The 27,983-nt window shown below is 32.0% G+C and overlaps 2 protein-coding genes across 4 annotated transcripts; one reads left to right on the plus strand and one right to left on the minus strand.

Annotated features, from left to right (window-relative positions):
* Positions 1-395: 395 nt before the first annotated feature.
* On the minus strand, positions 396-27,978 carry LOC105325135 (TLC domain-containing protein 5). 2 transcript variants are annotated; one of them, XM_011424531.4, is made up of 4 exons: positions 27,755-27,978; positions 10,996-11,227; positions 5,877-5,972; positions 396-1,541 (listed from the first exon to the last, which is right to left on the minus strand). In XM_011424531.4, exons 2-4 carry the CDS (start codon positions 11,189-11,191, stop codon positions 973-975), a joined length of 861 nt encoding a protein of 286 aa, XP_011422833.2. In that variant the 5' UTR covers positions 11,192-11,227; positions 27,755-27,978; the 3' UTR covers positions 396-972. The 2 variants fall into 2 exon arrangements, with proteins under 2 accessions (XP_011422833.2, XP_065932412.1); XM_066076340.1 differs by lacking the exon at positions 27,755-27,978 and adding an exon at positions 19,201-19,248.
* On the plus strand, positions 12,421-16,056 carry LOC117681434 (uncharacterized). 2 transcript variants are annotated; one of them, XM_066076337.1, is made up of 10 exons: positions 12,421-12,829; positions 12,939-13,148; positions 13,277-13,448; positions 13,612-13,691; positions 13,867-14,048; positions 14,143-14,413; positions 14,543-14,765; positions 14,879-14,963; positions 15,551-15,726; positions 15,847-16,056. In XM_066076337.1, the coding sequence occupies exons 1-9, from the start codon at positions 12,583-12,585 to the stop codon at positions 15,686-15,688; spliced, it is 1,608 nt and encodes a 535-aa protein (XP_065932409.1). In that variant the 5' UTR covers positions 12,421-12,582; the 3' UTR covers positions 15,689-15,726; positions 15,847-16,056. The 2 variants fall into 2 exon arrangements, with proteins under 2 accessions (XP_065932409.1, XP_034301785.2); XM_034445894.2 differs by lacking the exons at positions 14,879-14,963; positions 15,847-16,056 and having other exon boundaries at positions 15,551-15,655.
* Positions 27,979-27,983: the final 5 nt, after the last annotated feature.

Here is a 27,983-nt window from a genome sequence, read left to right on the forward strand (position 1 = left end):
AATGATTGAATATTTTAGGGGCCATTCCTCTAGATCCTTAATGGGAAAACAAATTCGTTTTTTGATATGTGGAATCGATTTAAATCATAAATTCAAACATTTTCTCTTTTATGATGTCTAACAAAATATTTCTACTTCTCTAGTTATATTGTTCAATGTTTTAGTACTTTGACCCCTTGAAGTGCCTTATTACGTAATAAATGGGCGTGGCAATGATGCTGTCTAATAGATATTGGTACAATCAACAACTTTGCTTCTATAATGCATTACAAAATCTTTATCGTTTTTAAGTTATTTGTAATAGAGTTCACGAGTGCCTTGGCCCCTCATTTAAGGGGCTAGCCCTTTCACCCTTGAATCTGTGTGACCGATTTTGGGTGAATGAATTAGAAACAGAACTTCCATTTTTTTATTCCACAAATTACAATAAACAGAAATTTGCTGTCGCTGCAATAGTGCTATGCAAAAGCAACAACAAACAATACTGAACAATATAAATTAAAAAAAGATAACAAACATTTCCCCAAATTGTATCCACCATGGTGTTTAGTAAGAATTATCACCAAAATGTTTCATCCTAATTTGCTTTCAATCATTTCAATAATTACATTTTCCCGTTACCTTTACATAAAGTAAAGTGTCATGGTAAACTCCAATATTTATTACGTAAGATATGTGGATTTTTTTTAACTGGCTATTTGGTTCATTAAGACCTATATTTTAAACAATCTTGCCCTATTTTCATCATTTCCTGAATTTTTCTTATAGCCAGGGTCCTTTATTTGAAGGAACTTTAAAGCCCTTCATCGAAGGTTTGCCGTGTATAAATTTTGTTGAAATATGCATTACGATTTCTGGAAAAAGATAATAACATGAAAATGAAGGCAACAAAGAATGCCGACATAGGAAAAAATAATAGTCAAAAAGCCCAGTTCAGCATATATATTAGATAGAATCATTTGCATTTTGAATTTAATGACTACTGTATTTGTAAGTAATGAATCTTTGTAAATGAAGTTGATGTTTATTTGAGCTTCCATTCAACTGTCTCTGTGATTTATTATAATAAAGTTTTTCGGAATTGCAATAGGAGGATTTTTCACCTTCTTTGACCAAATCATCTTCAATCATTGAGTCGTTGTTGTTTTTAGAATTGTTTTTTTCATGAGATTTTATCTTTTTGTATTTTTTAGCAGCAAAAATGATAATGTTGATCCAAAACATCCAGCTGATACAGTATATAACAACACCACCAAGACGACCCCAAAAATCTGTATCTTGCTGAAAATATCTCAGAAGCAAATACGATCCAATTCCAATTCGAAAGAAACCAAATAAAAACATAAATGCATGGTCAACAATCTCCCGTAAGATGGTTTCATTGTTTCCATTCTCTCTCAGAAACCAGCGAAACTGTAATAATGGATTTGTAATTTCACTTCCAAATATAGTAGCTATCATTTCAGTTCCATAGTTTCCAGTGATGGTTCCAACAGTCATTCCCAGTATACTGCATAAATGGTGGAGAAGCATTGGCATACCTTAACAGAAAACAGATAGATTAAAGCAATATAAAGTCAAATCGATGCACAAGCGGCCCATGGGCTACATCGCTCATCTGAACACGAATTCTTGTTACTTCAAATTTTAAAAGTTAAACTTTTCTAAAAGAGGAGGCCATTGGGACCTTATAGTTTTTGCACTGTTTTTTTTCTCCTAATTACTATTAGGGTCTTCCGTTGGAAAGAAGATTTTTAAAGATTTTCTCTAAATATTCCTATGTAAAAATTCATCCCCCACTGTGGCCTCACCCTTACCCCGGGGACTATGATATTAACAAACTTGAATCTATACTATCTAAAGATGCTTCCACTCAAATGTTCAGCTTTCCTGGCCTAACAGCTTTTAAGAAGAAGATTTTTAAAGATTTTCTCCATATATTCCTAATGTAAAAATTTATCCCCCACTGTGGCCCCACCCTACCCTCAGGGACTATGGTTAATAAACTTGAATCTTTACTTTCTGAGGATGCTTCCACCCAAATTTGGGCTTCCCTGGCCTAATGGTTTTTAAGAAGAAGACTTTTAAAGATTTTCTCTATATATTCCTTCATAAAAATTTATCCCTTCCCCCTATTGTGGCCCTGCCCTACCCTAAGGGACCATGATTTGCACAAAACCGAATCTACACTATCTGAGGATGCTTCCATACAAGATACAGTTTTTCTGGCCTAATAGTTTTTGAGAAAATACCAAAAAATTTTCAATAATTCTAAATTATCTTCCCTTTAAAGAGGGCATGGCCCTTCATTTGAACAAACTTAAATCCCCTTCACCCAGTGATGCTTTGTGCTAAGTTTAGTTGAAATCTGCCCAGTGGTTCAGTTTATGACAATGCCGCAAACGCCAATGACAACAGACAAATTTTGATTAGAAAAGCTCACTTCAGCTTTCAGCTCAAGTGAGCTAAAATCATTAACCTCATCCAGCAGTCAAAATATGTGTCTCATAATCAGCCTGTCAAGTACATAAGTATCACAAGATGCACCATCCATGCAAGTTAAGTGAAGTTAGGACCAGTAATAACTAAGATATAATAATCAGGAGACTTTTTAAAGATAAGAAACCATGGATGGACATCTTTTTTGAAATCCATTGGCAATGAAGTTACAAAAAATATGCTTGATTTTGGTGACAAATATATGCATAATATTGTGAAACATAGTAATGTTTTCTGGAAAGATGTATTCCAGTCATACTTAACAATATTTCAAGCTTCAGATAACATAATACAGTAAAACTCGTTTAGTACAAACACGGATATAGCGAATTCTCGGATATAGCGAAGTATTTGTGAGTCCCCGATCAAATTCTTAACAATTCTTTGCAAAATTTCACGGTTATAACGAATTCGGATATAACGAATTTACGGATATAGCGAACTGATTTAGAGTCACATAGAGGTAAATAATAACAAAATTTAACAATGTTATAACAAATTTCTTTACAGTTAGAAAAGTTTTCACTACCATTTAGCATAATAGTTTGAATGAATTTTTTTTTATATAAATTTTTCAACTCACAATCCGATTATAAAAGGTACGTATCAAATTAATGTAATTCTTATTTTAAGCCTCAATCAGCAAAAGTTATAGTCTGGTGAAAGAAAATATTTATATAGTGAATTCGCTATGGTTATTATTACGAATTCGTTATACGGATATAACGAATTACGGATATAACGATGTAAATTCATTGGTCCCCAGGACTTCTCTATAACCGAGTTTTACTGTATTCAAGCAAAAATTCTTTTCTATGCCAGTTTGGTACAATACAAATATATGTGTTGGTAATAAAACAATTTATGTCAAATTGTGTTATGAACATGGTGTTAAAATAGTTAGTGAATTTTTTAATAATGATGGAACTTTTTTAACACAACATGATTTTGAAAAGCAATTTAGCTTGACAAATATTTGTACCATACAATTTAATAGTGTTATCAGTGCAATATCTAAGTTTTCCAAGACCATGTCAGTTAATAGATCTGATGTGAGTAAAAATTTTTCACAATTTATTCCTTTTTATTTTGAATATATACTGTTGAATGAAAAATGTTCCAAAGTTTTGTATCAACTCATTAAAAGTAAAGATATTGTTCCCAAGGCAATTCAAAAATGGAACACTGAACTAGACACTTCACTTAGATATAAATGATTCTGTGAAAGATTTTTTAAGGCGTCGAGCTAATGCTCGGCAGCCTTCTAGCGATCGTCTGGATTGGCAATCGTCCAAAAATTCATGCACTGCACCGCCTTTTAAATGCGCACAAAAAATAAGTTCCTTAAAGTATTAAACGTATTACAAGATTTTTATTCCATTTATTCAACTACATTGTGTACAAAAAATCCAACTTTGCCTCCCTGGTTATTGATAACTCTTTGCATAAGTATAAATTTGCCTAATCAAGAATGGCGGATGAATACAAAAGGTGTAAACATTCACTAAATATTATTTTAGTTTATCGCTTACATTTTAACTGGAGACCGTGCCCGATAGAAATAAAATTTGATATGTAAATTTATTTGTTATCGGGCACGGCCCCCAAAATAAATGTAAGCGATAAATGTATCTAGTGATTTTGTTGCAATAAATAAACACGATAATGCAGTCGGTTTTGCCGAGCATTTAAATAGCACGTGTTGTGGATTTGTTTGTAAACAACCATACCATAGATAATCTTGTTTCAAACGGGAATTGAAATAAATAAAAGTATGTTTTAATATTATAATTAGAGACACAGTGTAATCAATGTATTCCCCTTGAAAATTGTTCAAAGACTGTTTAAAGCAGAAAGAAAATAAATTTTTTTTTAACTTTGAAATTTCTTTGATTTTTGTAACCATGATGAGTGTTTTATAAACACATCACAACCTATTATATATGGAAATATAGTGATTTTTGTTTTTAAATGCAAAACATAATTCATTTACTTTTTTTATTCTAATATGTATTATTTGATATACGACTATTAGTACAAAAATTCAAATTATTGATATCATTTTATCAATCTACATAAAAGAAAATGTCAGCTCGATGCCTTTGTGGCTGTTTCGGCCTTTGATTTAAAGTTTGTTTTAAGACAACTACTGATACTTCAATACAATGGCTACAATACAGAATTCTTCACAGAATTCTTCCAACAAACTATTATTTGAAAAAGATTAATGTTATTTCATATGATGTATGTGCTTTTTGTGAGGAAAATGTAAAAAACAATTCAGCACATATTTATGACATGTTCAGAAATACTTCCTATATGGAATAATCTTAGTATGTATATTTATAGAAAAACTTCAAATAGAGTTGGCTTTAATATTAAAAATGTACTATTTGGTGAACTTCCATTCAGTGGTTACAACAAAGTAGTTAATTTTATAATTCTGTACTCCAAGCAATACATTTTTAATTGTTCAAAACAAGACAAAAAACCTGACATTGTTGGATTGTTACATCATCTGTCATTCAAATATAAAGTTGGAAAATATATAGCTATCAAATCATGTGAGATTACAAAATTTAATAAACTCTGGGTAAATTGGAAAAACATATTTGAGATATAATATTAAACATGGTAAACAACTGTTCTATTTATATATGTGTGTGTGTGTGTGTATGCGTGTGTATATATATAATTATATATATATCCTTTATGTTTGCTCTGAAGAGAATGTAGTATGTAAGGGAGAGAAAGAGTGTGAAAGTGAGAATGCCCAAAAATTCTTATATACCTTATAATATATATTACCTTCTTTATGAAATCATATATGATTGTGAAAATGAAAACAAAAAAAATAAATTATAGAAAAAGAAGAAGATATAATCATCAGAGGGCACCTGCTCTAAAAACTTTAACCAGCTCCAAAAACCTTAACCTCATACAGCATCCAAAACCTGTGGCTCCGATTCATCAATCAAGGCTGTGGAGTACATCAGTGCCACAAAATGCACCACCTACCCAAGTTTGGTAATGATAGGACCAGTAGTAACTTGGATATAGCCATCAAAAAGCCCTGCCACAAAACTTTTAGCATGCTCCAAACACCTTAACCTCCTCTAGCATTTGAAATTTATTGCCCAGATTAAACATTCAAGTCTTTTAGGTCTAAATGTAGGTCTAGATGTATCATCCATGTCTGGTGAAGACAGGACAAGTAATAACTTAGATTCAGGACCTGCACAAAAAACTTTCACCAGGTCTGGACGCCAACTTCATCTTGGTGAGCTAATAAATGATGATTCCTGATGCATCCACTTATGTCAGCACTTTGATTAATGCTTTGTACTAAAACACTCTGAAATGCTTATTTTACTTACCTTCAGTTTGAAAATAGAGACACCAGGAAAGATCAAAGATAAAATATCCTAAGCAAATCATGATTGTTAAGGATTGTAGTGGAGTGCTTGGACCACCTAAAAAGGAAATTTAAAAAATGTATAAAATAAACTATTGACATAAATCAAAGGAGTTTAAATAAGTTTTTAATATTTACAATGCATAAATACAGTATTTCCGATGGTCTGCCAATTTTTTATCTTGCTCATAACATGATAAGTTTGGCTTAATATAATGAAAATACCTTGGTTAGTTGCGCATTGTAATCATTAGAATTAGAAATTTAAAATTTAAAGAAAAAAAATTGACATCATGCAGTGCCCATTTAAGGTCAAGATCAAGTAAATGAAAGGTGCCTTCAAGTTTATGAAATTTAAGATATTAATTCTTTTAATGATGTTTCACAAGAATAGCTTTGTTTCATAGGGTTTATCGGGGCTTCATTTTTTTTAGTAAACAAGATGAAAACATAGGTAGTCGCACATAATAAAGCTCACCGAGACAGAGCATCACCTTTATGAGACTACCATTATCATCTTAAATGAAAATCATAGTTAATGATCTTGGATATTCATGGGTACTGTAGTGTGGTTTGACACTATCATATATTAAAAATTGTTTGATAATCAAATGTTAATTTTACACGGTATTGTTCTATACAATTTTCATCAATATAGCAATAGAAGATATAATACTGCATCCTATGATACAATACAATATTGTGTCATATGATATATCATATAACACAATATAATACTATAATATGTAATGAAACAATATGCTATTGTTACATGTGACATTGTATCAGGATATGATAATGAATTAGAAAAAATAATATTGTATTGTATTGTGTTATATATTATGTATTTCATCATGAAAAACAATATCATAATAAATATTATACAGTATCATATGATACACTATCATATCACATAATACATCACCATATTGTAAAATATGTAATCATATTGTATGATATGATACAATGATATAAATGATCATATTGTTTCATATGATTTTGTTTTGTATGATATTGTATCATTTATGATACATAATATATTGTATCATATGATACAATATAAGATGATACAACAATGTCTCTTATCATAAAGTATCATATGATACAAAATCATGTGATTAAATTATATATTATATAGTGCAATATCATATCAAACAATATCATATATGAAACAATGTTATAATAGTGGTACATTATCATATAACACTATTTCAATACCGCTTTGCATCGGGCAATATTTCGTCCCTTGGAGGGCTAATATAATCAATGTTGCCCAAAAACACAGTCAACACTTGTTTTGTAATATGAAGAAACAAACCAAAATTATAGGCTTTAACAGTTACCCGAGTACCATAGTCTATACACAAACTTGTCCAGGAGTCTCATATATGCTTTTAATTAGATTTTGTTCTGCAGTAGAAAAATTACATTATTGTAAAGACGACCACCTTCTTGCCTAAAATCTTTCAAAAAAGACTATGAAATCTATAATTTTAGTAAGAAAAAAATAAAAAACATAATAGAGTGCATGACCTAATATTGAAAAGGTACATGGCTCTGATAGAAAATAATTTCCCCACATTTGATTACTTTCAAGATAGGTTTTAAGTGTATATATTTACACTCAGTGTATATTTCCCCTTATCTTTGCATTGGAAATCTGCAATGTTCAATTTTCTACGAATACACTATGCTAGTTCATGCCATGAGCTCAAATATAAACATCTCCACCTGTTTTGAGAATATTTATTTTTGTAAGATTAAATGAAACTTTTAATCTTACATAACCAATTTGATATGAACTTTTGAAAAACAGTCATTAATATATATCTATCCTTAATAAAAGAAGAATTTTCTCCACAAAGTTTCTGGCACTGCACTTTATTTTTTTGTCACGGAAGCTAACTAAATAACATGTTAATATGGCTGTTTCATGTACGTTTCATATCCCTGACAAAGAGTGTAAATAATGGCTTTATAGCAGCGATATACAATATATCACACAAATATATATCAGTATGAAAATATAAATAATGCTTTTATACGCCCGGTATTCAATTTCTCTGCACCACTTGGTGGGTCATAGGACTCACGACATCCAAAAATAAGATTTCAATGCTTAAATGTTTTCATAGATAAACCATAACAAGGTGGCTAGTTTCATGTTTTATTTAACACAACCTCCCATCCCCAATGTCCAGGGGCAGACACAAACTCTCCCTGTGGGCATTTAAACAAAAAATAATCAGTTTAAAATCAATTGATAATTTATGTGTTATATTCAAAATACAAAGTCACATTATCACAATCAGGTCCTTATATTAAAATCATTTTACATGTATTGTTTATCAGTGATTTTATCAGTGATTTTGGTTAGCTTATTACTACTTTACTATTCATGAGTCTATTTGTTTATTTAAAAATTTCAAAAAACTGTTTTTGTTTCCAATGATAAAAATTCTCGCATAACTTTTTTGATCATAAAACTTCTTAATTATACATTATATTTGATGATAAATAACTTCATAATGAACAAGCAAGGGAAGATAACTCTATTATGAGGAAGCAAGGGAAGATAACTCCATTAACTGTCTCAATATCTCAACTTTGATACACAGCTTCAAAATTACTAAAGATGACAGCTCAAAGTTTTTTTTCTCTCTAAATATGCAGTAAATATGCAGTCAGTTTTTATTCTGTGTCAGTAGACGTTTTTTAAACATTCTATATACATTAACACTAAATGACCATTTTGGCCAGCCCTGCATTAAGAATCCCTATTCTATACACTTTATGAGTATTTTTGCCCCACCCTACATTGGGAGACCTGAAATTTTAAATTTTGAGACGGCTTTATTTTCTTTCTTTGTAAGCAGTCAGTTTTTAGTCAGTATCAGCAGAAACTAGAACTGTCCTAATGGGACTAATACCCCTGCAAGGATTATTTCAAATGGGACAAATAATTGAATTGAATAATAAAAGTTTGGAAACAAATAAATCAAAAAAAACAAAATTCTAGAATTGTAAGAAAAAAATTAGTTAATAAAGAAAAATTCAAAATTGTCAGAATTTCACTGTAAATACATAAGTATAACAGTAATACATTTACAAATTTACATATCTGATGATATTTTTTTTTTATTTAAGGAGGCCGATTTGGGTTTTTTTGCGGAAAAACTACAATAGCATAACTCTTTATTTTTTAACCATATGTAATTTAAACCAACTCTAGTTCATTTGCGAAGGTTCATGAAAATCGACCGTCTGGTTCTTTTAAGGGACCATCTCAAAATAGAGGTACATTTATTATAGGAATATATAGGGAACTGTCATTTTCCGCACATCAAAGCAGTTTTTAAAAAAAATACTACATTAGCTTTTTTTCTCAAATTGTTATATATGATTTAATAGTAATATAATTTCCTACCTTATATGTAAAAAACACAAAATTCTACCGTCTGGTTTTTAGTGGGGGCCATCTCAAAATATTAAAATGCACCAAATTTTGCTATATATTTGGATCATCACGAATGATGATTGGTATAATAATGGATTCATTCCAAAAACGAGGAAAATGTCCTCGAGGATAGCATCATTCTGTATATAAAATTTCAACAGCGTACAATTTTTACTTTTTCTTTTATGTTATTTCTTATAACGTACTCCTACAAAGCTTCATTTTATCATAATGTCATAAAAGCGCAATAGCAATGCTCCCTTACCGCACAACGTAAAAATCGTGTTAAAAATAAAAAATTCCTTTAAAAATCTAAATATCTTTATCTGTATTTTGTTTATTGTGTTCAATTTTATAAATGATATCGAAAAAAATTCATAAGAAGTATAAATCAACTGTATTATATTAGAATGCGCAAAAACATGCGCAATGCAAACTAAAGTCGGCCTGATCCTTAACTGTTTTAAAGAAAAACCAACAAAATGACAATAACCCCTCCCTTTGCAGTTTAAATGGAAATACCGGTAGCCAAGCAAGGCTCTTCTGTTGATAAAACTTTCAATATCTTTCTAATAAGAGTCTTGACAGATGCAATTAGCTGTTTCAAATTTTCCTCACTTTCTCCTATGGCACAATAGAACTCGATCCATATCAGAGAGTTTTTTGATGAGCTTGTTAAATTTAATAAACTCCCAAAACATTACCATACTATGTAAAAATATGTTAAAAAAGAAAATTTTATATTACAAACAATTTTAAAATTGCCAAAACACTACAATCATATCAGTAATTTTGAATTTTATTTAAATTAATGCCCTATATGGTCACTTCATCAATTTACTTGACTAATAAATTTAAACAACTTCTAAAAATAGTTAACTTCTTTATTAATAATGATATCATTTATTTCCTAATAAGGGTAGAAACTTTTGATTTACATGAAACCGTTTTAAAATAGCCCCTTATTAGGTAAAGGAGTTCGTGGCCATCATAACCATGCATTCAGTTTTTTCCTACATGCATGGGAGGAAAGAGAAGATTTTCTACGATTTAATACATTTTCACCAAATGGCCATATTGGCCCCAACCCTAGGGCCTTAAGCCCTGTCCCATGGGTAACAAATTTCAAAATTTAGGTAGAAGACTTCATGAACATCATTTCTATGCAATGAGTTTTTTTCTCACAAGTGTGAGAGTGGAGAAAAAGATTTTCTAAGATTGAATACAATTTTACTATATGGCCATATTGGCCCCACCCTACAGCCTGAACCCCTGATCCAGGGGCCATGAATTTCATAATTTTGGTAGAGGGTTTCATGGACATCATAATCATGCATTAAGTTTTTTCCTCAGGTGTGGGAGTGGAGAAGAAGGTTTTTGAAAATTTGGCTTTTTTTGCATATTTGGTCCAACCCATGCCACCCCCGGGTGGTAGAGCCATGAATTTCACAATTTTGATTCTTCTATCATAGATATGCTTCACACTAAAAATGTAACAATTGGCCTTGTAGTTTTCAAAAATAAGTTAAAAATGTAAAATTGTTAACGCACGTCGACGGACGAAGACCAATTGCAATGATTCACCTGAGTGACTCAGGTGACCTAAAAACTCAAATACCAGTACCTGCATTTGTGAAAGGCCATGGTCCTTGTATAAATGCACACCACATGGACAGTAAACATACAACTACAGCATGTATTGCAGTTACTGTTCGACAGTGCCACTCATTGCTTCGTTGTGGTTTCAGCAAACACAGGCCAAAATATAAGCTACACCAAAGGAAAGAGAATACACCAACACTGGCCATGGAATTTTCCATATCTATAACTGATACGTAATCTAGGTATCAAGTGACCTGTAAATAGTAAAATCAAGGGTACAGTATTATTTACATAAAGATTATGGTAGATACAGCTTACTCCACTTATATTGAACTCGCTTATTTTGAAATTCCGCTTATTTTGAAATAAAAATAAATCCCCAGTTTTTGCCTCTCATATTCTTTGCATTGATTTCACGGATATAATGAAATCGATTATTTTGAAATATCGCTTAATATGTTGAAGCCACTGATCGGTCCACAAAGGTAATAATTAGTTATTTTTACAACGGTTATATTGAAGTACTCCCTGGCGGCTGCCGTCACGGTTGGTGACAGTAATTATGCCAGACTGACTGGTTGATATATACAAAGGTGTGAATTGATAAGTTCTCTTCACGTGTACGTGTTTTTATACTTCTATTAAAAAGTAAAATTTATTCACTGTTTAATTTTTTTTTTTACGAATACGGATGTATTGAGGCTAGACGTAACATGGCAACTCCATGGAAAAGAAATACCTTATCTCCGGACTCTTAATACAGACTAGTTATGGCTATTGATGAAAGGACAAAGCCTAAATTCGAAATAGCTAAGGATTTTGAGATTATCGCGGGTACACTTACGATGATATACAAGCAGCGTTCAGCAATATTTGAAGCTTTTGAGTCTGGTGATGTTTCTCTAACGTTTTTCTTAATCGTAAAAGAACGCGATCCGAGATTATGATGAGGTTTAAGATAGTAACAAAATGGAGCTAACAAAACTTTCGGATAGAATTTTAATCAAACTTTCAAGGACTATGTTCCATGTAGTCAATTTTGAACCAAATAATTTGTTCGGGTTTGGTTTTCTATGCTTACATCGGGATTGAACTTTCAAAAATGGCGGCTTCACTTCAGTCAATTTCGCTTATATTGAAATACGGATATATTGAAATAATTTGCATGGTCCCCTGGATTTCAATATATCCGGAGTACCGGTAGGCTGTATTCAACTCAGATATTTTATGAGGGTTGCTTACTGAGTTGGTTGAAAAAATTAAGTAACAACAGGCCCAGGGACCACATTGCTCACCTGAGCGACAAAAGCCTTAACTCAAATCAGCATGGTAGTCTCAAAATCAAAATATCTTGACTACTAAGAACAGTAGATCTTGCTTAAGAAATGTAAAAAATCTGCCGATTTTAAGCCACATATTCTTATGGTAAATACCAGGTCCCTTTTGTTGTTTTAAAGTAGTCCAAGTATCGCGCTACGTCACACCGACATGTAAAATTAGAGCCGCAATAAACCACACTTTTGTTTTCCGAGATGTGAATTTTTTACGGTTTTGGTTCGACTTTTACTCAGCGTTTTTTATATCCGGTAGTTAGCTGTCGTAACAACAAATGGCGAAGTTTAAGGGGAAATTTTGTAAAAAGGGAAGGGACAAAATAAATGAGGCTTTGGAAAGGGGAAGGGAATCACGATGGAGACAAGAAACCGCCTCAGCTGCTAACGTTGTACCAATTATTAGCTACGATCACGAGTATGCTGCATGTGACATCCCCGATCCAAGTCAGCAAATTGAAATTCCTCTTGATGAAAACTTGAAAGAGGGGGAATGGCGTGTAGGACGAAGAGTTGTAGAACTAGGTAATAACAACAAACCAAAACAGACAATATTTGTGTGGACCATACACCGTAATTTTAGTTTATATGCTATGGAATATTATATCTTATTTGTTGTTAAAAATTAACTTAGGAATCTTGGCAGACGGATTAAAGTCTTGCCAGCTATGCAGTCAGCCCCTCCATCTGAACGATTGCACTGGTGAGAAAAAATTTGGATTAGGACATATGTTGCTGATAAGATGTAACTATTGTCAACTTGTTAATGAGATCCCGACTGGTAGCCGGCATAAAACTATTGCTGGTGGTATTGCTTGGGATGTTAACACAAAGTTGGCAGCAGGTAAGGATAACTTAAAAACTTGGAATGAGACTTTATTTTGATAACAAATAAATAAATCTTAGGGATACATCGGTAAACAAAAGAAAATTGTATTTGATTTTCACAAGAAAATATTATAATGATTGTAGGCATGATAGATGCTGGTCTTGGAGAGATGCATGTGAATAGTTTATTGTCTGCTATGAATATTCCAACTATACCACCCAAGAGCATTAAGTGCAGAGAAAGAGAAATTGTACCTCATCTAGCAGACATGGCAGAGGAGACCTGCAGGAAAAATTTGGAGGAAGAAGTTAGATTGTATGTATATTATTGAGTTAACTTTTTAAGATTTGTTTGAATAAAATATTAGTACTATTTAAAAATCACTGACTGCTGTTATTTAATTTTTCCCTCTATATGCTACCACAGAAACCACATATTTAATATATAACCAGAAAATTTGTATTTGTTACTTTATTAGAAGTGATGGAAATTTAACAGCAAGTTTCGACGGAGCGTGGCAAAAAAGAGGCACAGGCCGTGCTTACAACAGTTTGACAGGTTGAGTACAAATTTTGATTTAGTTATTGTCCCGGTGACAAATGAAAATTTGATTTTTAGAATGGGTTACCTAGTATTGGATGTTTTTTACATCCAATGTTTAATCTATTTGATAATGCAGTGAACCACAGAGGTTTTCTCTTGCATAAGACAGTTTTGGTTAATATTATTATAGGACATGCAACTTTGATTGGAGAGTCCACAAAAAAATGTCTAGGGTTTTCCGTGATGCTAAGAAGAAGGGAGCCCCCCCCAAGAAAACATGCATGCTCATGCAACTGGACTGCCTCTGCAAAGTCCATGGAGCCAGCCATGGCCTGTGAAATGCTTCAAGACATAATGAATACAGGAAAGCAGGTATTTCTGAAATGAAGAAAACAGTATCACTTTTTGATGTGTATATGATAATGTAAAATGTGGTTTTATTTTTTAAAAAAATGATGAATTGAAGGTCAACACTTTGGTCATGGACAATGATTCTACCACGATTGCGAGGGTCAAAGCCACTGTGGATCCTAACATCAGAAAGAAGTGCGATAGTAATCATACTCGCAAAGGTTTCACAGGCAAGCTAGTTGATATGAGTAACACCTTCAAAGCATTGAAAAATGTTAAAGTTCGGGGTCATGTGGAGAGATGCTTTATGTATTGTGTCAAACAAAATCAAGGAAAATCAACACAGCTTGAAGAAGATCTGCAAAAGATTGTTCCTCATCTGTATGGTATGTATATATATGCATAAACAGATCTATGCTAAGTTTTGAAACATTACATATAAATACATTTTTAGTACATGTATTAAAGTTCATCTTGTTTAGATCTTGACTACAATTTATCAAATTTGATTTCAGGTGAACATGACAAATGTGGGGTATGGTGCAGGAGTGAAAAATCAGGCTACAAGCCAAGGAATTTGCCATATGGTAAGCCTCTGACAGATCAGCCGTTACGTGTTGCCTTGGAAGATCTTTTTAAAGTATATGTTGGAAAAGTCGAGGAATTGGCCACTTTAGGATCCACGCAAACTAATGAAAATTTTAACCATATGGTAGCAAGCAAAGCACCAAAAAGAATGTAAGTTTACTGAAAAAGAATCACAAGTTCAAGTATTCTAGTAAATAATATTTCATACTACATGCTTTAAGTACATGTACAGGTATTTGAGATCCACACAATTATGATGACAGGTTTTATGGCGGATCTGAGAGTCTAAAAACAAGAGTTTCTGCCACTGTATGCCAAAAGAATGAGGGTTACAAATATATCACAGAGGTAGAACTGTTAATTGCAGATGCAGTTTAGATTGACAGATTGTTTGATAACTTTTTTTTTTTTTAGAATTACCAGTTGTTTGTTTTATTGTTGTTAATTTTGATTTCATAAATATTCGATGGCCAGATTGTAATACATGTATGAATCTGAACACATCAATGTACACTTACATGTTTATATACCGGTATATCTCGTTACCTAGTGCTACCCAAAATTCCTGCTTATAATATTTATGAATGTATTTTGTTCCATGAAAATGTATATTTGCAAACTGGTCATATTGCATAATTTTTCACTTTATTTTTCAGTTGTTCATATATTTGAAATCATGATATTTGTTATTAAATTATTACTAACATATCAAATAATTTCAGAGAGCCTTTATTTTTAAATCCAGCATTCCATGTAATTTTAAATGAATTTTTGATTTTTACGTTTAATGCATGTATATATATCGCTAGAAATAATACATGTTCATGACATTTTAACATGTAATGAATAGTTATCCTTAATAAATTTGAACTACGTGTTAATTTCTATGTAATTGAAGTAATTAATAAATAAGTGTCTTTCTGTCTTTTAATTAGCTCAACAAGAGGTGTCAGATGTCTCCCGGAAGATTTACGGTAAAATACACCACAAAACTGGCAAATTCATTAAAAAGGAAGCGATTTACTTCAAGCCCAACGCAGTGCCAAATGAAGACGTCTAGAACTGAAGAGTGAAAGGTTATCAAAAGATGCTACTCACTCAGTGCTTGAGGGTAAATAAAATACATGTACCGGTACATGTACTTATTTCACACTGTATGTAATGGCAATTTTTGTAAAGCTAGAGCATTTCATATTATGATTGCATAAAAGTTGTTCCAAATTTTTTTTAGGTGAAACCTACAGCACCAATATTGGATTTGATGAATGTACTGACATAGAGGACATCACCATTCCGTCAAAAGAGTTCTCCGTAGACAGCAGTTCCTTGATAGTTTTTGACCTAGAAACTACAGGATTAGGTTAGTTTGTAGTAACCTTTGTTATGTATGCGTAATTGATATTTGATTACAAATTATTTGGAAGGATAAGTGAACTTTTTACATTATATTGCAGCAAGAACATCAGACATCCTCCAGATCGCTTGTGTGTGTGGGGATAGAGAGTTTAGCGTCTATACAAGACCAACCTGTACTATCAGTATTGGTGCCTCAGCTGCCACAGGATTAACATATTATGGAGGAGTTCTAAAGCTGAAGGGAGAAGCTGTTGATTCGTTAACAATTTTGGAAGGACTTGAACAGTTTATTGCATTTGTTTCGAGTTTTCCAAAAGCAGTTTTGATTGGACATAATATCATAAGTTTTGACATCCCTGTGCTTATGCATAATCTTTTCAAGCACAACCTACTTGAGAAATTTCAAGATGTTATTTTTGGATTTGTTGATACTCTCAAGTTGTCCAAAAGGATTTATCCAAAAGCAGAAATGGGTAATTACAGGCAAGAAAACCTTGTCCAGAAACTTCTGGGAGAAACATACAATGCGCACAATGCAGCTTCAGACGTAGAAGTTCTCCAAAGACTTTTTCACGAAAAACTTAAAGTTAACTGTAATGGTGAAGATCTTGTTAGACCGTCTTATTACAGCTGCAAGTCATCGTTAGAACCTCTTGTTAAGATGAAAGTTATTTCTGCAGCAACTATGAGTAAGCTAGTGGGACTTTCCTTGAATTTAGCCAAGCTTAAAATTATTCACAAGCGTGACCCCAACAATGGCATAAGAAATGTTTTCAGTGACCCAATTGCTAATTCAAGAAGATGCAAGGTGTCAAAATCAAAAGCAGTTATTGAGAAAGTTGTGCAATATCTTTCAAACATCTGAAATGCTTTTAGGCATTTTGTACACTGAAGCTTATTAGAAATTTTGTTTTACACATGTTTTTGTCAAGGTGTCAATCAAATACAAGAATGTAAAATTTTTAAAGTGAACTGTGCAATTTTTTATCGCTTCTAGATATTATGGTTGAATCAAAAGCTTTTCTGCAGCTTGTATGAAGGCAGTTCATTGTAAGTGGTATTGAATTAAGATCATGTAAATTTTTGTGACTAAACATGCACTCATTTGCTTTGACCTGTTGGTATAAAATGCATATGGTAATGAGAAAATATTCATTTAATTTTCTTGTGGTATTTACCATGTTCCATTTGCATGATGAATTATTAAGGCATTGTATTTCATTATGTACAACATGTAATTTATATTGTATTATATGTGTTGCACAATCGCTAAAATAACATACCCTGAAAAGTCATTAAAGGACATATCGCATGTTTCTAAAGTATACGACATTTTATATTTTTTGGCTTCCTTGTGTATCTAATAATTACTCCTAACAGTTTGTTAACGGTATAAAATCAGTAATTATCCATAATATCAATTTGAATTATAGCCCCGGTCGTTTAAAAACTCGTTAATTAGATAGCGGGTCACGTGGTACAGTGACGTCACATGCGACCTTCTTCAAACAGCTAATTGTAAACAAATTGTAGGATTGGCATTATCTTCTTTAAATTTTGACATTAATTCACCATGTAAGTTGTTTTTTTACATGCTGTCGACTAAATTAAAAGAATCTTATTATTCAGTCGTACATGTTTGAGCCACTAGTACGGATAAAAAACGATGATATTGCCGAAAAAGGGACAATGAAGTCGGCAATGACGATCAAATTGATCGACGTGTTAACATTGTAAACACAACTTAGTAAGCATTGTCGCTCAAATAAATCTGTTAAAGGTGTTTATTTATTAAAAGCTACAACAGTCTTGGTTTTTGGCGTTCCTAACGACTCAGAATGTTCATTATTGTAAAACTGTGGTGCACAAGAAGTTTGTTTCTTCGGCAGTAACTGATCACAACTTTCTAAGGTTGTTTACTCTATATTACACTGGATTATAAAAGCAGGCAAGAACGTTTTCCTTAATTATTGTTTATTTCTGTAAGATCCCATCTCCGTATTTTTTTATCCATTTACGTATAAATGTATATCAACAAACTTTGTCTATTTCTCGCGTAAACAATCATCTATTTATCGACAACTCGATCCATGACTTTCCCACAAAAAATAATACTCACAGAAATCTCACCTACCGTACTAAAATTATGATTTCTGCAGAGGTGAGCTTCATGTATGAATGAAGAAATCATGTATACAAAACCGATGCATACATGAACATATAGTTTAACAATAAGAAAAAGAAAACAGCTATTAAAATGAAGCGAGGCGGTATCCAAAATGGCGTCCCTCTTGTTATTTTTCTCCGATGAATTTGCGTTTTGTACACAGGCCCCTGTGCATAAACTTCTATTTTTTTTCTTTTTGAGAAATGAATACGATTTATTTATGAAACTATAATTACAAAAATATACCATATAATTAATAATATATGAATTGAATGTTTATTTATAAATCCTCTCGTCGTGTTAATTGAGAAATTGCAAAGTTTTATTTCATTCTATCTATTTTTAAACTTAAATTAATTGTGAAAACTTGTAAACATTTTAAATAAACTCAGATTTCATGTACATTGGAAGAAATGATATTTCATGATTTTTGGAAGAAAAAAAATTTGGGGAGTATACTTGTTATATAGTCTATAACACAAAAAGTAACATGTCAACATATATTTTTTTTAAGAAAATTTCTTTTCTAAGATGCTAATCTGTGAAATAAAATCAATTAATTTCACTTTGAGTCCATAAAACTTGAAATATAACCCGAATTTATCTCTGCAATGTAAAATTTTGCAATTTATTTTGACAAATTTTGCCTCATATATGACACATTAGAAGAAAATTTATTAACATTTTTCCAAAAAATGATTATATATGATTAAATGAAATGTATATGTTGCATTCTGCATATGAGACTTCATTTGTTATGGAATAAATAATAATTCACAAGAGGAAATTGAGAATATATATTTTTTCAAGAATGTCAAAACATGGGTGCAATGGATGACATCCAATAACAAAAAAATAAGCATGTGGACCTATCTTTTTTTTTTCATTTATCAGTTTATAGGATGCATGACTATCATTTAAAACCAAGTTTACAAAGTTTGAGCCCATTTAGTGCCGAGTATAGGACTACCTTAAAACTTGTAAGAAGATTTTTCTCTATTTCTTCCCCCCCCCCCTTTTCTCTAGGGAATCATGGTTTGATCAAACATTAATCTGCACAACCTGTGTGGGGGTGATGCTTTGTGCCAAGTTTGGTTGAAATCTGCCAAGTGGTTCTGGAGAAAAAGATGAAAAATGTGAAAAGTTTACAACTACAACACCTGGCACGACAACAGAAAAATTTTTATCAGAAATTTTGATCATTCCAAAGATATTTAGAATAGATTTGGACCCCTCTTGGTCCCCAATTTTAGGGACTAAAGGAACTTAGGGAAATGAAAGGGAATTTAAAACTAAACAAATTTTGTTTATCAAGTGTTTAGACATTCGTTACTGTTTTTTTTAGATATCTGAGATAGAATTTTTTAGGGGCTGATCCCTAATCTCACTCTCTATGGGACCGTTTTACGAAATTTTGATGCCTAAATATTGTTCAATAAATCATTTTGAGCCTCTTTTCTTCTATACTGCTTATCAAAATATTTTCCTTTAAGAGATATAGGTGATCAAAGTTTTGATATTATGACCCTTAAAAACCCTTAATTACGTTACACATGAGAAAAATATTATCGATATCATACAGAGGGTTCCACTTAATCTGATACATGTAGCAATTAATTGAATAATTCGGTTAATCTGATATTATATAAAAACATTGAACCATTTCTTATATATCCCTTTATATTTTGTCCTGATAATCATTTTCGGTTAATCTGATAGGATTGTGGCCGTGTAATGATTTCCCACCCTCTTACACTTGTATATTCCTTTGTTTAACGAGGCTGGGGGGTGGCTGCCATTTAAAAGCGTTTTTATCTCTACACAAAAAAGATTTTCACTTTTATGTTCTGTAACTCTTAAATCATACTGAAATTGTCTTATGAAAGAAATGGATATGACGGTATTGAAGCATTATTAAAAGAGTCAATTGATTGTAAACCAAGGGTTACAAGATGTCGAAAATCATTTTAGCTGTTATTCAGCACTGTTTTAACTTTTCAAAGGGAGGTAACTTTTAAAACTCCAAGTATTTTTTTCAAATATTTATTTTTTTTTAATTTCACCATCGATAATTTTTTTAATGCTCAATTTTTATTACACATGTATTGATTATTATTATGTTAAAATTTAGAAATATTCTTGGGGCTACTTTTTTTTGTTTTACATATTTGGATTTTTGTGACATATTTTTGGCAAAATTGTGATATTTTTTTTTATAACAAATAATGATAAGTTTTTGTTATTGTGCTAATTAATTTTTTCAGGATGTTATTGGTATGATTATGCATTTATTTTTATTTCATTTATTTTTCATATTTATTATTTTTTTTTTTACATGATGCAGGCACGTAGCATCAGGGGGGGCCAGGCCCCCCCCCCCCCCACTTTTTCTTGCAGCCACTAATTTTTTTTAAAATTTACATATAAAAAATAGAGTTATGAAGGAGTTGCCCCCCCCCCCCCCCACTTTTTTTTGGAGGATGTAAAAAATTAATATGGAAATTAGGATTGGAATTGAAGTTATACACTACGCCACGCCTGAATTCGGCATATTTGTTCGATAAAATACGGGTTTAACCTCAAACAACAGTACATTTACTCATCCAGGGTTGATTAGGAAATAAAACAAAAGAAAAAAATGTTCATATATCGATAAAACAATGCAATAAAACGAACAGTTTTCATACGATATTCCTGTTTCTCTTACAGCGGCATTGACACTGTGACGTCACAGTTCATCTCGCGCAAAATTGGCTTGATTCAAAACTCGTTCAGGTGTGTTATCGGGTTTTCCCCAATTATCTCGAAAATTACTTTTGTGATCGCTGTAAAATTTTCAGGATGATGTTTTTATACACACATAGATCTCCATTATCAAAAATTGACTGGCACTGCAGGTACCCTTTATGAAAAATAAATAGTAACTAATGAATTTATAGTGAAAAATCTTTGTGAATTAGCGATGACCTAATTACTGTCCGGAATTACCCGAATTTCCCGTATGTACCACAGGGTATCGGGTGCGTTCGCCCTATCCACATGTTCGCCTTAGTCAGTTCGCTCTAGGTCCCTTCGCTCTAATTATCGTTCGCCCAAATAATCGTTCGCCTTAAACCTCGTTCGCTCCTTATTTATAAATAAACAATATTATAAGTTATTTCATTTACTTTTAACTTAAAAACTTGTTAACTTTTATTAATTATTCGTATATAATATGTTTTTCCTTCATCAAAAATGACGTAATTGGTATACGTTAATTGCAAGATTTTATTGCCGTACATTGTTGATAACCGTCTTCTTGCTTTTATAATGATTCGCTTGGTGTTTTTAAACAATTAAAGAATTTGAGACTTTAATCACTGTCGTGTATCCGCGCCGGTAGTGACGTGTTTGGATAAAGTGAAAATGGTGGTTCCGTTTGCCTCTTGAAAAGTTTTCGTGTTATTTAAGGCATACATTGTCTACTTTTACATGAAAAAGATCGTCAGATCTATTTAAAAGTGGATAAAATCTGTAAAGTTATACGAAGTTTATGTTAAAACGATGTAAATAAGCAGTTTATGTCGATTAATTGTGAACAACGGAACAGGTTTGGATGACCTTGTTTTTCAAAATAAGAACGGTTTGGATACGCATCTGATACGGTTTGGATGTAATTTATATGTGAGTGTAAACAGTTTCTTTAATTTCCCCTCGCGAAGGGGATATAGCATCGCTACTATGCGATATACATGCCCTCACTAAAAAGCATGCTTTCAATATCATGGATATCATCATGTGATAGACATATAAAGTCACATTGTTAAAAAAAATAAACATACACGTTAAAGACTTGTGCATTTAAGCCAACAAAACTTAATATACCGTAATTTGAATTTAAATTTTACACACGCTCCAAGTAACTTGCAATTGGCATATAAAAATGGCATACAGAGTGCTTTACAAATATGTTAAGTCTGTTGTATAATCATTCCATCGATATTAATTTCGAAAGATTTAGCCTTACAAAAATCTTTACCGACACAAAAAAAAACATGTGTTTACGACAGTTTTAATTGTTATGCTTCTATAACGTTATCGGCTTTAAACGTGAAAACGCCAAAAAATCAAAAGAGATCAGTCAAATATAGATTTATACCAACTTTTAAAACTTTAAAGTCTGTAAAATCATCTAATGATACAAATATTTTTTTTTTCTCTTTTAAAATTGAAACGATATAATATATAGATACACTGCACAGAACAAACCGTGATAACGTGGATTTTTAATTATTGGTATCCTGATATGGGTTTCATGAAAATGAAAACTAAAACACTTTTGATGCAGAGTATTTAACTTATCAAACATCATACTTGTCTATTTTTTTTTAATTAAAAATTGAAACGTTCCCAAACAACTTTTTTAGTTTTGCAACAGCCTAACAACTGCGCTTTGGCAAATTTTTAACTATGAAATTTTTATCATTATACTTTCATGTTAAATACTAACGCGGGTTTTGTACATTTTCTGCAGTAACACCAGTGTCCACCATCATTTCCCGCATGAGTCACCAAAACTTCTTGATATACATTGATACACATTTATCGTTTTGATTTTCTGGTGAGAATTATGATTGAATAAATGTACATATAAAATGGCTATGTTTACTTAGGTCTCGACATCACTTGAATTTTTTGGACCAACTATTTCTAACAACATAGTAAATGTATGACTTGGCAGACATCTATGGTACTTTGTATTATATCACTGGGAGTGAAATAATTGTAGAAATTTCTTTGGGCTTGGTATTGAATGAAAACGAGGCTCACTTTCATAATATTACCAAGCACGTTCTCCGTTAAACGTACTTCACGATTATATCATTTCAGAATAACTAAAAAACACATCATATAGTCGTTTGCCAAAAAAGTAGTAGATAGTTGTCTGTTAAGGTGTTAATATGATGTATTGCTTTTCAGGTTAAAGGTGAAAAACTTTTTTTTTTTTTTTTTTTTTTTACATTTTATTGCGTTCCTCATGTTTCAATTTATATTTTCTTTGTAATTTAAAATTAAGAAAGTATTCTTTTGAAATGTTAGTAAAAAAAAACTTGATATAACTACTATATTTACATTTTTCAGTGTTTTTTTCATGTGATAACACTGAACTTATCAATTTGTTCATATTCAGTCCAGTAAATTCAAATGACGTTTGCTTATTCAAATATTTAAAAGTACAATTGCTGTGAATTAAATTAATATAAGTAATAAGAAATCATTCTTTCGATATTGTGAGGTGTAATTTCGTTTCGAGCTTTATTGGGTTTGACCACGCCCCGACCAAAATAATCAACTCATGATATTCGATCAAAGAATGATTCCTTATTCGTTAAATAATCAATTTCTGATCAATTATAATACTTAATACATTTGTATACCATCTAATCAGAGGGAAAAACATGCTTGTCTAAGGAAATGAACTTAGTCATCCAGTTTTAGTTCCCTTCGAACATGTGGAAGTATTTTGGTTTCATCACATTTATAACTAGTAGGCTAATTGTTCGAGAACAATTAGAGGTCTTTCCACCTAATATTTTAATGAATTGCTAGATTGCTCAAGAAGATATACAAAACATTACTATACCTATGATATATGTTGTACTATAAAATGGGAAAACCACAAGGCCATTAATTGATAAATGGTTTTAAAAGATAATTTTTAGTTTTATTATTATCAAGCCATTTCTTTAAAAATTCCGTGTGGTATATATCGGTAAAGATTTATCTAATTACTTTTCTGAATTTTTTTCCACTTACTATGAACAAAACTGAGCCAAGTGAATATTCTTTACACAATCGTATAAACAGTAAAGCTAACAATAGAAGAGAGTGTTCTACAGGCTAGCTGTCTTTGTACAAAATGAATAACAAGTTCCACTTGAGTAACCACAGGACTTGATGTGATACCTGGCTGACACAATTGAATACCATATTGCGCAATCCAGCAAGCTATTGAAGCCCTTACTATAATTCTGTATTTCAAATGATATGAAAATTCATTAATTAAAAGACTTCTAAATGACGTTGACCTTTGACCTTTATGTCATTTTGTTTGGCCAAGGTAGAGGTTTCTATTCCAAGTGGTCCGAAGTCTGTACGACAAATAATAAAAAAGTTGGAAATGATTTTATAGAAAATTAAAAACTTTCAGGGGGAATAACTACTAGAAGAGGGCCATAGATCCTTTCGGTATGAATAGATTGAAGAATCCTCCAAGTGTACTGAATACATTGGTAAAAGTTCCAAGTCTTTATCTTTTATGGTTTCAGAGGAGTAGCGATAACAAGCATTTCGTACAATAGGGGCTATAACTCTGTAATTATTCAAAAGTATGAGCCAAGGGGCTATATTTTAAATTGTCTTAAGATGTCCTACTAAATCCATAAACAAGTTTTTCTCTACCACCCTTAACAAAAGAGATATAAAAACTCATTAATCAACGGCTTCTCAAATGACCTTGACCTTTGACCTTTTTGTCATTTTGTTCGGCCAAGGTAGACGCTTCCATCCCAAGTGGTCCGAAGTCTCTATGATAAATAATAAAGAAGTTGGAAGTGATTTTATGGAAATTTAAATACTTTCAGGGGCAATAACTACAACAAGGGGGCCTCAGATCTTTTTGGTATGAATAGATTGAAGAACCCTCTAAGTGTAATGAAGACATTGGTAAAAGTTCCAAATCTCTATCTCTTATGGTTTCAGAGGAGTAGCGATAACAAGCATTTCCTTCTCAAAGGGCAATAACTCTGTAAGTTCTGGGAGTTCTTTGACACAGGGTCAATTGGTACCATAACTTTTAATGAGCAATTACATAAAGTTTAAATTGTTTGGATAACTCTAATAATAAAAAAGTCACTCCGAGCTAAATAGAAAAAAAGAAGAAGAAGAAGAAACTAGTAGGCTAATTGTTCGAGAACAATTAGAGGTCTTTCCACCTAATATTTTAATGAATTGCTAGATTGCTCAATAAGATATACAAAACATTACTATACCTATGATATATGTTGTACTATAAAATGGGAAAACCACAAGGCCATTAATTGATAAATGGTTTTACAAATGTAAAAGAGATTTTTTAGTTTTATTATTATCAAGCCATTTCTTTAAAAATTCCGTGTGGTATATATCGGTAAAGATTTATCTAATTACTTTTCTGAATTTTTTTTTCCACTTACTATGAACAAAACTGAGCCAAGTGAATATTCTTTACACAATCGTATAAACAGTAAAGCTAACAATAGAAGAGAGTGTTCTACAGGCTAGCTGTCTTTGTACAAAATGAATAACAAGTTCCACTTGAGTAACCACAGGACTTGATGTGATACCTGGCTGACACAATTGAATACCATATTGCGCAATCCAGCAAGCTATTGAAACCCTTACTATAATTCTGTATTTCAAATGATATGAAAATTCATTAATTAAAAGACATCTAAATGCCGTTGACATTTGACCTTTATGTCATTTTGTTTGGCCAAGGTAGAGGCTTCTATTCCAAGTGGTCCGAAGTCTGTACGACAAATAATAAAAAAGTTGGAAATGATTTTATAGAAAATTAAAAACTTTCTGGGGGAATAACTACTAGAAGAGGGCCTCAGATCCTTTCGGTATGAATAGATTGAAGAATCCTCCAAGTGTACTGAATACATTGGTAAAAGTTCCAAGTCTTTATCTTTTATGGTTTCAGAGGAGTAGCGATAACAAGCATTTCGTACAATAGGGGCTATAACTCTGTAATTATTCAAAAGTATGAGCCAAAGGGCTATATTTTAAATTGTCTTAAGATGTCCTACTAAATCCATAAAAAAGTTTTTCTCTACCACCCTTAACAAAAGAGATATGAAAACTCATTAATTAACGGCTTCTCAAATGACCTTGACCTTTGACCTTTTTGTCATTTTGTTCGGCCAAGGTAGACGCTTCCATCCCAAGTGGTCCGAAGTCTCTATAATAAATAATAAAGAAGTTGGAAGTGATTTTATGGAAATTTAAATACTTTCAGGGGCAATAACTACTACAAGGGGGCCTCAGATCTTTTTGGTATGAATAGATTGAAGAACCCTCTAAGTGTTATGAAGACATTGGTAAAAGTTCCAAATCTCTATCTCTTATGGTTTCAGAGGAGTAGCGATAACAAGCATTTCCTTCTCAAAGGGCAATAACTCTGTAAGTTCTGGGAGTTCTTTGACACAGGGTCAATTGGTACCATAACTTTTAATGAGCAATTACATAAAGTTTAAATTGTTTGGATAACTCTAATAATAAAAAAGTCACTCTGAGCTAAATAGAAAAAAAGAAGAAGAAGAAGAAAAAACATAAAGAAAACAAGAGGTCTTTCACCTGAAAGGTGGAAAGACCTAAAAACATAAAGAAAACAAGAGGTCTTTCACCTGAAAGGTGGAAAGACCTAAAAATGTCGGACAGGAAAGAAAAATTCATCGTCTGTACATTTAGTTCTTTTCACCTGACTTTAAATACATCTTTTGCATGCTGTAATTGAATGACCCAATATTTTTTAAAAGATGTATCTTCGGTTGCACCACAGGGGCATCGTATCCGCTCTACACTCTATGATATATATAAAGAACATACACGTATGTCATAGAGTGTAGAGCGGATACGATGCCCCTGTGGTTGCACACCGATAAACTGCAAACTTCTCTCTTTATGTCTAAAATATCAAAAATGCTATAACTTTAAATTTTTCAAACCGTACCATTTGCACAATTTATATTTTAGCATCCAAACCGGAATAATTTATTTATCCAAACCGTACTACTTCTTTAGCAGGTGCATGAAGTTATTGCTATTTTTATATATATTAATGTATTAAAAAAACATCGGTTTGATTTTATTTGGTTAATTTAATGTTTTAAATAAATTTTGGCTGCTTCAGATTTTTAGTATGTGTTATATTATCTACGTAATCTTGAAATAGTTCTTGGTTTTAGCGTTAAAATGACACGTTAACGATTGATTTTTCTACAAATAAGTCATTTTTATTAACGATGAGCAAAAATAACGCACACTCTTTTCAACTGCAAAACCTTCAGAAAAATATGAACGACTATTACGATATTTTAATTAATATTTACCTCGTTGTCGATAGAAAAAAGGACACAACACCCATTGTTTTTGCAATGGATACGCCATTTTCACGTTATCCAAACATGTCACTACCGGCGCGGATACACGACAGTGTTTAATTGGCTCATTCAGAAGCTTAGCAGATGATTATCACCTATTCTATCTTTAAAGAATTTACATAACACAATCCTTTGATCTCTAAATGAGATATATACGGAAATGGAACATGTAACTGTATATTAATACAATAATAATGTTTTATACAAGAATTTAATTTTACTTAATAGTTATAATAATTATTATATAATTTTAATAATGTAGACTGAGCACGCGACGTTTAGTTCACATTGGCTGATGACCAGGCGGATTCTGTGTGCGTTTCGTTTTACAAAAATCAAACTGCACTGTGTTAATTTCTGCGCTCAGTCCAATGGTTTACACACCGTTTACATAATAATTATCATATGCAGGTCTATAAACAATGACTCACCTTTAACGTTACACCATGGAGAGTCTTGTGAGCTTTGTTTGTTTCATGTTTACCTTGGCACTTAGAACGGAAAGTTGGTAAAATGGGTAACGTTAGGAGAATGTCAGACACCTCGGCCCCAGGACACCTCGGCCCCAGGACTCCTCGGCCAAGACGGGTCGGCCCAAATTTTGAGACACCCCGGCTCAAGCAAAAGACATCTCGGCTCAAGCAGAATTAAAATAAAATT

Source organism: Magallana gigas, chromosome 2, assembly GCF_963853765.1.
Source record: "Magallana gigas chromosome 2, xbMagGiga1.1, whole genome shotgun sequence".
Lineage (NCBI taxonomy): Eukaryota > Metazoa > Mollusca > Bivalvia > Ostreida > Ostreidae > Magallana > Magallana gigas.

What these genes read in the sequence shown, in the direction of transcription:
- LOC117681434 (XM_066076337.1), top strand. Translation starts at nt 12,583, where the DNA reads ATGGCGAAGTTTAAGGGGAAATTTTGTAAAAAGGGAAGGGACAAAATA. An exon ending in GATTGTTCCTCATCTGTATG is followed by an intron (nt 14,414 to 14,542) that starts GTATGTATATAT and finishes ATTTGATTTCAG; the next exon opens with GTGAACATGACAAATGTGGG. An exon ending in GTTACAAATATATCACAGAG is followed by an intron (nt 14,964 to 15,550) that starts GTAGAACTGTTA and finishes TCTTTTAATTAG; the next exon opens with CTCAACAAGAGGTGTCAGAT.
- LOC105325135 (XM_011424531.4), bottom strand. Translation starts at nt 11,191, where the DNA reads ATGGAAAATTCCATGGCCAGTGTTGGTGTATTCTCTTTCCTTTGGTGT. An exon ending in ATGGCCTTTCACAAATGCAG is followed by an intron (nt 5,973 to 10,995) that starts GTACTGGTATTT and finishes TTTCCTTTTTAG; the next exon opens with GTGGTCCAAGCACTCCACTA. An exon ending in TCTCTATTTTCAAACTGAAG is followed by an intron (nt 1,542 to 5,876) that starts GTAAGTAAAATA and finishes TTTTCTGTTAAG; the next exon opens with GTATGCCAATGCTTCTCCAC.